At 56.2% G+C, this 12,830-nt stretch overlaps 4 protein-coding genes across 4 annotated transcripts; 2 read left to right on the forward strand and 2 right to left on the reverse strand.

Moving 5' to 3' along the window:
• Positions 1 to 12: 12 nt before the first annotated feature.
• C8Q71DRAFT_786052 (uncharacterized protein) lies at positions 13 to 3,829 on the reverse strand. The gene is made up of 5 exons (XM_047925109.1): positions 1,921 to 3,829; positions 1,764 to 1,867; positions 1,263 to 1,698; positions 896 to 1,204; positions 13 to 846 (listed from the first exon to the last, which is right to left on the reverse strand). The coding sequence occupies exons 1-5, from the start codon at positions 3,455 to 3,457 to the stop codon at positions 173 to 175; spliced, it is 3,060 nt and encodes a 1,019-aa protein (XP_047773794.1). The 5' UTR covers positions 3,458 to 3,829; the 3' UTR covers positions 13 to 172.
• An 815-nt stretch (positions 3,830 to 4,644) lies between these two features.
• On the reverse strand, positions 4,645 to 4,953 carry C8Q71DRAFT_684447 (uncharacterized protein; the record flags this gene model as incomplete). Its single annotated transcript, XM_047919792.1, has 2 exons — positions 4,645 to 4,767; positions 4,810 to 4,953. Coding segments are annotated over 2 exons (267 nt in total), but the record flags the coding sequence as incomplete, so codon positions are not given.
• A 1,572-nt stretch (positions 4,954 to 6,525) lies between these two features.
• C8Q71DRAFT_727474 (uncharacterized protein) lies at positions 6,526 to 7,137 on the forward strand (the record flags this gene model as incomplete). The annotated part of the gene is made up of 1 exon (XM_047921857.1): positions 6,526 to 7,137. The coding sequence occupies one exon, from the start codon at positions 6,526 to 6,528 to the stop codon at positions 7,135 to 7,137; it is 612 nt and encodes a 203-aa protein (XP_047773796.1).
• A 651-nt stretch (positions 7,138 to 7,788) lies between these two features.
• Positions 7,789 to 10,093, forward strand: C8Q71DRAFT_862503 (uncharacterized protein; the record flags this gene model as incomplete). The annotated part of the gene is made up of 2 exons (XM_047928035.1): positions 7,789 to 8,140; positions 8,205 to 10,093. 2 exons carry the CDS (start codon positions 7,789 to 7,791, stop codon positions 10,091 to 10,093), a joined length of 2,241 nt encoding a protein of 746 aa, XP_047773797.1.
• Positions 10,094 to 12,830: the final 2,737 nt, after the last annotated feature.

Genomic DNA, 12,830 nt, shown 5'->3' on the forward strand with positions numbered 1-12,830 from the left:
GGCATCGCCACGTTTGAGTTCGTAAAGCATTATGCATTGTCAGGCCGGAGCCCCATGTGTAGACGTATACGAGTTACGAATATCATACAGATCCACCAGAATCCACCACCAGCAGAAACCCGGCCATCTCAAAGGCCACGAGAAAAGAAGGAACGTTCCTGTTTAGTTGACATCAGTCCAAGGCATCCAGGCTCTGTCTAATCTGCGACACCCTCTGCTCAATCGAGTCCAGCGCCGAGCGCATCTCCATCACCTCCTCCCTCCAATCACCCGGCGCGCGGAGCTGCGGCAGCCACCCGCCGGGTCCCCCGCCCGCCACGCTTTTCGTCGTAAGCAGCTCGTCCCAGAGCGTCGTCACGACGCCCTGCACCCACTGCTCGCGCTCCTCCGTGCGGCGCAACTCCTTCCGCCGCCCGACCTCCTCTCGCTTCCCGACCATGAACAGCGTCCACACGTTGCTCACCAGCAGGAACACGATCACGAAGTACAGGATCGTCGTCGACGACGACTGGTCCCACGCATCCTTGATGAGCTCGATCGCGCCCTCCGCGCTCTGCTTCCCGACCTTGAACGCGCCCTCGATCGTGTCGTACGCCCACTGCAGCCCGCGCCGGTTCCGCTCGTACTCGCGCGACTTGCGTCGCTCCAATTCGCTGAGCGAGGGATGATCGAGGCTGGGCCGGGGTGACTCCGTAACTGGTGCCACCTCCGCACTTTCGACGGCGGCGACGTCGAGACCTTCGGGGATGAACTCGGACTGATGCTCGTGGATATACTTGCGCATGTTACTCTCCAGGTCGGAATGATACTGTTTCTGCCCTTCGATGGCCGACCTCTCGATGATGCCTACATCGCATTGTCAGCGACAGACCGAGCAGACGCGTATCGGACATACTTTTGATGAAACTACGTCCAGTCCACTCTACCTGAGTGGTGACCACAATCTTCGTCGACACAGCACTCGCCCACGTGAGGCATGTCTTTGTCTTCACGGAGAACACACCACCGCTGGGCACGTCCGGCGTCCGCGTCGTCGTCAGCATCGTAACGTAGTCGTCGAAGTCGAAATTGACGATCTCGTCGCGGAGCTCGCACTTGGTGGACTTGGGCCCGATGCTACCGTTAAGGGGCTTCGTGTAAGACATCTGGCGGTAGAGCAGCTGCGAGCCCTCTGCCACGGGTATCCAATCGGATATCTGGAGGTCTGGAGGAGGGAGACATCGACACCGGCAGAGCATACAGAACAGACGAACGGAGCCTACCGATCAGCTTCTGGTCATGGATCATAAAGTCCTTGATGAACCCGCTCGTGAACATCAGGTTGTAAATCTTCTCCGGCGTGCCGGGGAGGATGCTCTCCATCGCGAGCTCCGAGTAGTGCTCGCCCTTCCGCCCGCATTCGCACATCGTCACCTTCGGCTTCAAGCCAGCCATCGAACTCGGCTGTGGGGCGCTCGCGCCAACCTCGCTCGCGCCGTCAGGGATGTCGAGCGAGCCGCGCGGAGACGGCCGCGCGGAAGACTCGCCGGGGCGCGCGAGACGCCAGACGTTGTAGATCACGTCGTGGGTCGTGTCGCGCGAGAGGAAGGACGTGAACGTGTACTTCTGTTGTGTCGTCGTGACGAGGATCGCGTTCGGGATGACGAACGCGGTCATGCGCTTGTCGAGCGCAATCACGTCGTACATCGGGATGCATAGCTATCGGCGGGGAAGAGACGACGTCAGCGCGGGTAGTAGGGAAGGAGAAGGATAGAGACGCTCACGTCGGTGATCCAGCCGAAGATGTTCGCATGGAAGCAGATGTGGTTCTCGGACACGTACAGACGGCCTTGTATCAAGATTTCGCGCTGCAGTGCACACCCGTAGTCTATTGATAGACTCAGCAAACGGCGATCACAATACAATTGGGTCCAGACTTACCTTCTATGAGATAGTCGCCCTCCGGGACAGACGGGAAGAGCTCGTGGAAGTCTTGGTTGCGCTTATTGCTGGCCACTGCGAAGCCAGTCACCGGTATATCATCCGCGTCCAGGTCCAAGTCGTCGTCCATATCCTCCAGCCCACTTCCACCGCCTAGAAGGTCATCCTCGCCGGATTGATAGCTATCCCTGTCACTGAACTCGCTCGCGGGGTAGTTGAGGCTCGCCTGCCTCGACCGTGGCCCCCCACGCGACATATCAGAGCTGCGTCGCGGGCGGTGGCCGCGCGACGAGAGGGTGGAGGTCGTTCCTGGCGTCGGCGGGAGCTGCGAGAGATCCATAGGAGGCACGGGCGTCATACCCATGCCCATCGCCAAGCCGGATGCGGCAATTGCACCTGCAATCCCGTTCGCGGTGCCCTTCCTCTTGGGACTCAGCGAGAGGGCACTGGACGTGGGGCTCGTCTGCGAGTTGCCGCTCCCGCTCCTGGCCTTCCTCGACCATACCTTCCGCTTCTTCCCACCCGTGGCGCTGTCCACGCTGTACATACTGGCTGCATCCGAGTTGTCCGGCACGAGGAGGTTTACTGAAATTGGTGGGAGGGGCGGGACTGCGTTGTACCTCCCAGAAACCGACGTGTTCGGTGGGCCGCTCGGGAACTCTGAGGAGACGGGCGAAGTTGTGAGCGTGCCGTCGTCGGTAACTGTGACGCTGGGTGGGAGCGGCGGAGGGGTGTGGATATTCGTGACCGGGAGCGAGGGCACCGACGCTGCCCGATCATGCTTACCACCCTTCGTCGAGTTCTTACGGGAGCGCGGCGACTCGGGGTTGCGCAGCTTCGCCTTGCTCGCCTTCTTCGACAACGAGAGACGGGGGCTGCGGCTGCGACTGCGGTCCCGCCCCTTCTCTTTCTCCGGCGAGCGTTCATCTATGAGTGTCTGTGCCCGTGAGTTCTGACCCGTCGGGCTCTCGCGCGAGGGCGACTTGCGCAGGTTGCCAGCGGACCTGGAGTGCGCCAGCGAACGCTCAGACATCTGAGCGTCGGAGAAGGTGGTGCGCGTCGTCGCGGGCGTGGGCGTCGCCAGGCCACTGTCGTCGACCGCGGTGACAGAGCCGTTGGTGCTCGTGGAGAGAGGGGAACCGAGGTCTGAAATGGATGGCACGCGTTTTGCGGATCCGTTCCCGTTAGACGCTCCATCTTGGCCGTCTGACAACGTGCGCGGCGATCGGGTAGAGTCACCGTCGTTTAGGTCAGAGCCGTAGTTCACGCTGCGAGGCGAAGGCGGGACGACTGTGACATTCGGGAAGGACTCGGTACTCCCGGTCAACGAGGGGGAAGAGCTCCCTACGGTGGTATGTCGCCGCGGGCGTGCGTTCGTGGAATCGAGGCGGTTGGAGATGGCGGAGTCGATGGTGATCGACGGCGGCACCTTATGAGCGGAAGCAGGTGAGGAAGACCGCGAATCCGCAGGGCTGCGAGTGCTGATGGAGTTGGACGGGGACCTGTTGACAAACTTGGATAGGAAGTTCGGGGCCATCGCTGAGAAGGAGTCGTGCGAGAGTGTGGGATTAAGCTGCAGCACTTGTCACGCCTCTCTTCGGTACCGCAGCGCGAAGGGACGCACCTGAAGGCCTCTCTCAAGTACCAGCTACTCGGATGTGACACGATATATCACTTCTGCACTCGGATGATGAACACGGAGAACGCGTCAGGTCCTGGAAATCTCGGCTCGAGGTTGGTGTGGATAGGTCTTGGCGGCAGTACGTAGCAGAAATCGTGAAGTCCGACGAGTGAAAAGTTCTCAGTTCATATAGAGAGGGTATCGGGACGGATATGAGATGGCGGAAGAGTTCAGAGGTGGAGCATGTGCGAGGGGGCGGGGGCGGCCGTGGGCGTAGCAGCCATATGCATATCCGCGCGCGGTGGTCTGTCGGCGCCGCTACTAGAGCAGATGCATCGGGGAGGCCTTGGCGGCTCTGATCGTTCGACGTCTGTGGCAACACATCATCCGCTGTGGCTGAACACACTGGCCCAGGCTGGGTCCAGGCCCTCAAATCTCAGGACATATATACAATATATCTAGCCCGCAAATGGTACAACACTTCGGCCTCACCGGTGACGTATGCGTCGCACGCTGCGGAAGCTGTGCTGAACGTACGTACCGGCGGAACGAATCTATCCACACTGACCAGTCTAAGTGACATCCCATCAAATGTAGACGTGGCTGTGTCCCCATACAACACGCAAGATCTACGCAGTGATGACGAGATAAGTAAAGCCTACACAACACGTAGCGAGCTACCACACCCTCATCAAACAAGTGAAGTGATGGTCATGCCCGCAATCAGGCTGTATGGAGGTGAGCTCAGGCTCGAGGTCGAACTAAACTATCACTCCATAATTGCACGCTGCGACCGCGATATGTATACAGTAGTGACACGGTGATGAGTGGCCTCAGAGCCTGAATGGTATCATTAACACCCGCGCTCACAGTGCAGGTCAATCACTTACGATCGACCGTCACTAGTGACGGATCCAGATATACCATCCTCCGAATCCTCCACTACGCGCTCTTTCTCGTAGTACTGCGGAAAAATACGTCGGAAAATGTCGCACCCAGGCTGTGTATTTCGGCCGTCTCTCAACTGCGTCGGCATATTCCCAATACTCCGAGAATCAGACAATGAGCCGCGAGAGGGATCCATTGCCATGTATCAAGAGATGTAGGTCACCGTGCGTCAGAACAATACGATGTGTCTTCGAGTGCGACACAGCGGCTTTCTCCTGAGGCCCCTCGTGCAAGCCGTCGAGGACCGTATCGTGGAGGAGCTTGTGGAATTCGTGCCGCTATTGTGTAGGAATTGGTTCAATGTCGTGGTTCTGCTTCACTGCGAAAGCCCAACAGGCTGAGCCATCCGAGTCGAACCCACTGATGACTTCCGAGGGCGGCGGGAGCGACCGTAGCTGTGTGAACCAATCCCTCAGAGTAGCCTCGAACGCGTCGGCTTCTGCAGGAGTCAATTCCTCGACGTCATATTATAGCCCTTAAGGCACGCCAGGGAGTCGCATTATGAGGATTAGTGTGCGGCACTCTGCGTCTTCCAGCACGTCGAGGATTTTGGGAACAGGAATTGTCGTCTGTTTCGCGACGTACTCTGGCATGGCCGCGGCCTCCGTGCGGCGTACCTGTTCCGTACTTGATGTACATGTTAGATGGTACGCGTTGTGCGTATGGTGATTCTCTTGTGTACAGCTTCCGGCGAAACCAGAGCAGTAGCTTAGAGCATTTGAGTAACCCAGGAGCACGTCGACGCCAAAGCTCGACTCGGAAGGTGTGACCTAACAGGCAACAGCGAGCTTCAGTCTTCAGAATCAATTTCGGTGCTATCGTATTAAGTGACACTCACAGCACGACGTAAGTATCTGAATATGACAGCTACCCAGCAGTACCGGGAGAGCTCAGGTGGTGATACGACACAGTTCAAACCTCTGCGGCCTGGCGCTAAAAGTAGGCTACCAGCCCTTCCAGGGAGTCAGATTGCTTCAGAACCAATTCAGAACAACACAGAGATGCAATCAGGATGTCACTGGAAACTGAGGACCACGCCTTGCCCATCGTTTTGTCGACAACTCCAAGAACCACGCGCACAACGCCGACGTAAACGGTGAATTGCCTTCCTCACACATTAATTCCCACGGACCACGAGGCTACGAGTCGAGGATGCGAACCGGGCCCAGTTGAAATAATTGAGAGTTGGACGACATGAGACGACATGGCGCAGGTAAGTGCTAGAATACATTTGCCCCCCCGGGAGGGCTCGACACTGTCGAGTCCGGCGCAGGCCTTCTCGTGGCCCCGGGGGGTAAGTAACCTCAATGAGGCGAAACGAACATGCGCTTAAAGGTCCCACCCGCAACACCAGCGGTGGAGACCAGGGCCCACACAGCCCAGGACGGCCAACAAGCCGCACACCGATACAACGGTATAGTGTACACCATAACACTACATGTGAATACCAACACATAACATGGCCAAAACGTCATACATCCCCCAAACCTGGGCGGAAGGGGCAGACAACACATGCCACAGACGCATCCCCGCTTAACGACGAGCTCACTGTCCGACACGACGAGCACGAAAATACAGTAATCGTACCATAATAAGCGCCCAACCGGCTTCGGCCCGCCCGAGAAGCAGTAATAGACGCCAACAACAGGCCGAGACCGAACCAACAAGTCCCATGACTGATATCCCCCAAGCGGAACCAATGAACGATGCCGAACTACACACGAGCGTCCACCGAAAACGGCCGATGAAACCCGATCTAAGACACACAGGCTAAACCATTAAGCCCAGAGCCTAGAAGCTGAGACAACGAATATATAATGAGCGGACGGAGACTTGGGACAACAAGCACGTAACATCCTCCACAGACAACACCATAAAACCCCTGTCAATGCTCCGAGTGGAAGGAACGAGTCAATAATAAAGCGAATTGTGATACTAAGTTCATGATAAACGCCGCAAGAAACGAAAAACGTCACGAAAACACCAACGAAGAAACGTTTTAAGGACGAGTCAGTATCGATTCATCCCCCACAACCATGTACCTCACCTTCGAACTTCAGAGGAACGAAAACACGCCGACCAGCCAAGGCGACGAACATCACGACCCCCTCTCGCGGAGGGCTCCCTCCCCACCAATCGTCGCACCACACCTAACACATAAGTGCACAACCTACGAGGTCAATGTAGAGGACACACCGAGGAGCACTAGAGGCAAAGGGAAGAGGGAGGAGCACACTTGGATAGCACAGGACGAACCAATTAAGTCCTTAACCAACGGCCACATTATCACGCTGAAATCCCGGGGAAACGTGATCTGCTCAGGAAGAATCTCCGTAATCACCGACATCACGAAGCACTGGGTGACAATGCTCCTAACAGGAGGACCCCGGAGAGCCAACCTCAGAGCACCAATCCCATGGTGTCACTTAACAAAACTGGACAGATTCGCTCACACGATACACTACGCTAATCTCCCCGACAATCCTCCCCCACATGACGTATTCGCGGAACGCCCCGACTTCACAAACCCGCACGATAACCCATACGAATTTGACCTCGACCCCCGCGAAACACAGGGACTCTACGAGAAGTTGGGGAGGAACCAGAGACTGACGGGCATCCTGAACCGATCCAAAGAGAGCATGTAAAAGAGGACACGAATAGAGTAACGTCTCACAGACAAGGCCCGACAGAACCCAGACACATCGAACGAGAAGAACGGAAGCAAACCAAGATAACGTCCGAGATCCGCCCGATAAAGAGAGTAAAAGCCGACCACCTTCCTAATAGGGGGACAGTAACCCAACGAGCGCCAAAACACAAGCGACACAAGAGAGCCACAACCCAAACAGGTACATATCACACCGCCACCCGCTCATATCACGCTACACCACCCCAACCTGTCTAACATAATCGGACGGGAAGCACCCAGGTAAGCGAGTTTGTTCAACGCATCGCTCGTTAAACGACGGAAGGACAATACAGCCCGCTCACAAGACGCAACCACCGACCCGAACGCGAGAACTACCTGAGACACAAGTCATCTGAAGAACCCGCCACAGGGAGAAAATCGGAACGGACAGACCTGAAATGTCAAACAACCCCATAGGAGAAATGCGTAACCTCCACTTAGACATCACTAACCCACGAACCGCCCGAAAGGGCCGCGTACATTCCCTAACACCACCGCCCAAACAGGGAAAGACAGCCACAAACCGGCCGAACAAGCCACGCCAAACCTACAATCCAACGAGCATCCACGAACCCCCACCCGGCCGTAACCTCCCCCGTAAACGTCGATGTCTACACAGGACGAAGCGACCATCTCGCCCTCCCTACCCCAAATGTCTGCCACCCCACAGAACCAGGAGTCCCTACTCACCGCCCAACACGTCGGGAACGCCTCAGCCCTAAACCCCCACACCAACCCGTGGAGACCGGCGACCGCATCGCCCCAAGGCCTCGGAGAGGACGCGACGCCCGAACAACCCAATCCTAACCCGTCCGCGAGCGTCATGGATAGCGTGACCCCCCAACCCGCTCCTACGACTGTCGACCCGTCGAACCAGACGTCAACTCAGAAGACGATCGCTGCCGGCGACAAGGCGCCCCAAGCTGGGGAAAGTAAGGGAAGCGAGAACCCAGACAAAGGTATGATCCTAGGGAAGCCGAGTCGAGCCCTAAAAAGCCAAACTGACCTCCACCGATGTAACAGTCGCGAAGTCAGTCACTGATAAAACCAAGTCCACGCGAACGAAGCGGAAGAACAAGCAGGACAAGCAGAAGGAGAAAGAGATCGCGATAGGACTAGGCTCTCCGCCGCCGCGACCCACCGAGCCTACGAAGGACGCGAAGGACGCGGCTGAGAAAGAGCCGGAAACGGAGACCGACCCCGGGAAGAAAAGGAGGAGGGTCACGGTGGATATGGGTGACGAGGAGGTGGCTGGCACGACGGACAAAAGACAGGACGTCGTGTACGACGCGTCCAGCCAGATAAGTCGAATCGCCAACATGACCGTAGGCCTAACGGACTTCAGCCCCCCGCCCGTCGACGGATACTACAGCGACGGAGGTTTGAGCTACGCCGACCCCGAGCCCGTCCCCGCTTTCGCCTTCGCCGCAAACAACGAGGTAGCGATGGAGGTCGACCAACAGGCCCTAGCCCCTCCCCTCTTCTTCACTCAGACCAACCTCCCCATCGCCGATCCGCAGACGCCACCCCCGACCATCGGAGTCTCTGCCCAGCTAAACTTCCTTAACTACCCACCGCCGGCTTTCTCCAACAACGTCCTCCGAGCGTCACCAAAAACGCCGACCCCGACGAACCTACGCGACCTCCGTTTCACCCGCCACCCGACGACGTCAGCTGGCGGGCCGCAGGCCCAGGCGTCCAACGCAGCAGCTAGGAACACCACACTTGGCGGCCAGCAGTCGAGGACGCACCCCGAGTCTACGGTACCTATGCAACAACCACCCCGCCACGCGTCCCCCACGCCCGGACCGAGCGGCCAACACCAACCCCAGCCGATGCCGGCCCCTCGCGCCACGACCTACATCACTATCCGAGGGCCCACAGCAGCCACACGGAAGCCCGCGAACAACTGGCCGGCGGTCCACGGGAGGAACGCATTCTTCTGGACCGAGAACATGGCCAAGAAGCAACACGAAGCTTGGGCTGAGATCGCGAGGAAAAGCCCATCGGCACTCATCCAGATGCCGGGCTGCGGAGCGGACGAACCAGAGACGACAGGAAAGGTCGAGAAGATAACACAGATGATCAAGGACTACCTGTCGATCCACCGCTTCGTCATCACGCCTCCCGTCGCTGTCCTCAAGTCCGGGAAGCGTAACAGAGCCCCTCACTGGCTACTCCTTCACGACATCTCCTTGCAGGACTGTAACAAGTTGCTCTCCCAGGAATGGCTCGACACCGTCGAAGGTACGATAAACTGTCGACCGCTTACCGCAGACAACCCGCAGTACGCAGGCGCGTGGAGATACGCCAGCAGGTTCGGAGCAAAGAACGAGAACTACACGGGAGTTTTCATACGCGCGTTCCAAGGGCCAGTGCTACAAGCCCTCGTCGTCTCCTACCTCGCGGACGACATCGCGGAGGGCGGACATTGGAGTGCGCACACGCTCGAGGAAGCCTACTACACCTGGCTTAGTACTATCCACGCTGACTCGCTCCCGCTCGCCCAAGGCGAAAACAAACCCGACCCCGTGGTACGTCTTTACGTCGAATCACCCACCTATGATACGGACAAGTGGAAGAAGTTCTGCAAGGAACTACGCACCTACAACTTCGGCAGCGACCACGCCGGCGCTCCTGTCCCGTACCTGGACGAAATGCTATGCACCTACTGCCATTCCGTCGACCACCCAACTGGGCTATGCGAACTGCCCAAAATCCCTGGCTGGCACGACCCGAACGCCCCGCGTAACGACCCGGAGTCTAGCTCGAGTCGAGACGACTATCACCACGGACGCGGCGGCCGCGGAGGAGGTCGCGGCGGTGGCCGCGGCCGAGGGAACGGATACGGACGAGGGCGCGGACGTGGCGGCAACGGCGGCAGGAGGGGAAGGTACGACGATGGGTACTAAGTGACCTCCACGACGTCATGAGTCCGCCACCCAACTAATCTCTTGACACGAGCACCTCATAGGCTGCCACCTACGTTACATACGAACATGAATAACCTCCCCGTCGCGTGCCCTCCGTACTATCCGCACTATCTTGAGCTCCGCTACGTCTGAATCACGCCCACGAGCCCTGTCCACCCATCTTGTTCAACCCTTGTGTTACCCCATCTGGCAAAGAACTGCCCCACTCATCTGTACATAACAGTGGCCGTATTTACCTCTCCCACCTCTTGACGAACCATCTTGGACCCATCGTATATACTCGCGCGTACGGAGCCCATCTCGGCATAACTCATGTACCACACCGTAGAACGCAACACGCACACCTTCTTGATGATGATTGGAGCCCACGTACCTCGAAGAAGACGGGGCCGTCAAACAAATACACGAATAGTATAACGAAATCTGCAAGGCCCTAAGCCCCACACGAGACCAGAAACTAACATATCCTACCCACGCAGCAACGCTGACGTTACGGACGAGCCCACATATACTGACTACCTCCGTAGGACAGGAAAGCCGGCCGTAGCGAAAGTATGACCCCACATGTGCACACAGAAGGGGACTAATAGACTTCCCCTTGGCTGAGAAGCTCAAGTCAATCGATTGGAAACAACGAGAGACATGTCCCCTGAGGGACTCAGGAGAAGTTCCCGCCCGTCGCGGATCGTTGTAGCGGCGGGATAGATTAGCAACGGCAGCATTACACACGAAACAAACACAGACGGTTGGACTACAGGCAAACGGTTCCGAGCCCCTCCGGAGGAGACAACACAGCGTGTCCCCTGCCCGCGAGGCGTTGAGTGACCCTCTAGAGGGAAACGGAGACAGGGCGACTCCCAGCGGCACTCAGAATGCCACACCGATGACTGGGAGCCGGGTTGATATGGCACAAACGGCCACAGCTCCACACACACTAATCAAGAAAAACAAAGGTCGCCGAACTAAAGCATCAGTAACGATAGGATCCCTTAACATAAACGGGAAAGGCAACCTCACCGGAACGATCAACAACAAGTGGAACTCTATAAACCAGTTAATGAGGGAGCAGCGCATCGGTGTACTGGCAGTACAAGAGACGCACTTAGATGACCAGACAATAGATAGTATACATCAATTATACGGCCGTAGACTGAGAGTCTACAACTCACAAGCCGGTGACAGCACGAACTCACAAGGAGTAGCCTTCGTGCTCAACAGAGAGATAGTCGACATATCTAACCCTACCGTCCGAGAGATATGGCCAGGTCGAGCAATAAGCATCAAGATGAAGTGGCACGGAGACACAACAATCACAATCGTGAACGTATACGCACCAAATGACATGGGGCAAAACGCAGCTTTCTGGGCCGAACTGCAAGAAGACCCGTTACTATCAAGCAAAGGAAAGATTGACGCACTCGTAGGCGATTTCAACATAGTAGAAGACACGTTAGACAGACTCCCGTCCAGAGCCGACAACGTAAACGCAGTAGACAGCCTACGAAGCCTGATACAAAGAGCAGATCTATGTGACGGATGGAGAACGTCAGAACCGAATGCGAAGGAGTACTCATTCCCGCAGAGAGCCTCCATATCGCGATCCCGAATAGACCGAATATACGTCCCCGAGGACATAGCAAAGGCATCATATGCCTGGAACATAACGACAACCGGGGTACCAACAGACCATAAACTAGTATCAGCCATGCTCAGCGTCCCACAAGCCCCGTACATAGGCAAAGGAAGATGGACCCTACCAATGCAAATCCTAAATGACCAAAACTTCATCACGAAGACAATAGAGATGGGCCGAACCACACTAGAACGCGCGCGTAAGTGCGAACTGGCGAAGGACAGATCTGAAGAGGAGAACCCACAGAAAGTACATAAACTCTTTAAACAACAAGTCGTGGAGCTAGCGAAGACCATAATGAAGACAAAGACACCCAAATTAAAAGCAGCAATCAAGAGACTCACTGAACAGTCAACGGCTATCCAATCGTCGGAGGACTTCATGACAAATGAAACGAAACAAACAGAGACCGCGATACTCCAAGACCGAATAACGGAATTAGAACGGAAACGACACCATACAGTACGTACCGCAACAACGGCAAGATATGCCATAAACGACGAGTCCCTATCCAAGTATTGGTCGAATGTAAACAAGGAGAAGAAACCAAGAGATGTCATATACAACCTACAACGACCAATGACAGACCCACCAGAATTCGAAACACGATCAGACAAAATGGCAGAACTGGCCAGAGACTACCACAACGACCTACAAAACAAGGACATTAGCGAAATGTCCAATGAAGACCGGGCCACAAAGATTAAAGACACACTCGACAAGACAGATCAACCGGAACCAGTCCCAGAGCTCCAAGACCTAACAGGATCAATTACAAAGAAATGCATAGAAGATGCACTATCCAAAACGCATACCGGGAAAGCATCTGGCCTAGACGGCATCCCATATGAGCTCTGGACAACTCTACAGAGAATCCACGCCAAATCAGGGGACGAATCGACGTCCTTCGACGTCCTCGCGCTCCTAGAGATCCTGTACAGCGACATAAACAAATTCGGGATCAGCGAAAGTAGTAACTTCACAGAAGGCTGGATGTGCCCACTGTACAAGAAGAAGGATCGTCGTGATATTGCAAATTACAGACCAATCACCTTACTAAACACAGACTATAAGCTGTACACA

The sequence above is a fragment of the Rhodofomes roseus genome (genome assembly GCF_022264815.1).
Source record: "Rhodofomes roseus strain CIRM-BRFM 1785 chromosome Unknown C8Q71scaffold_31, whole genome shotgun sequence".
Classification (NCBI taxonomy): Eukaryota; Fungi; Basidiomycota; class Agaricomycetes; order Polyporales; family Fomitopsidaceae; genus Rhodofomes; species Rhodofomes roseus.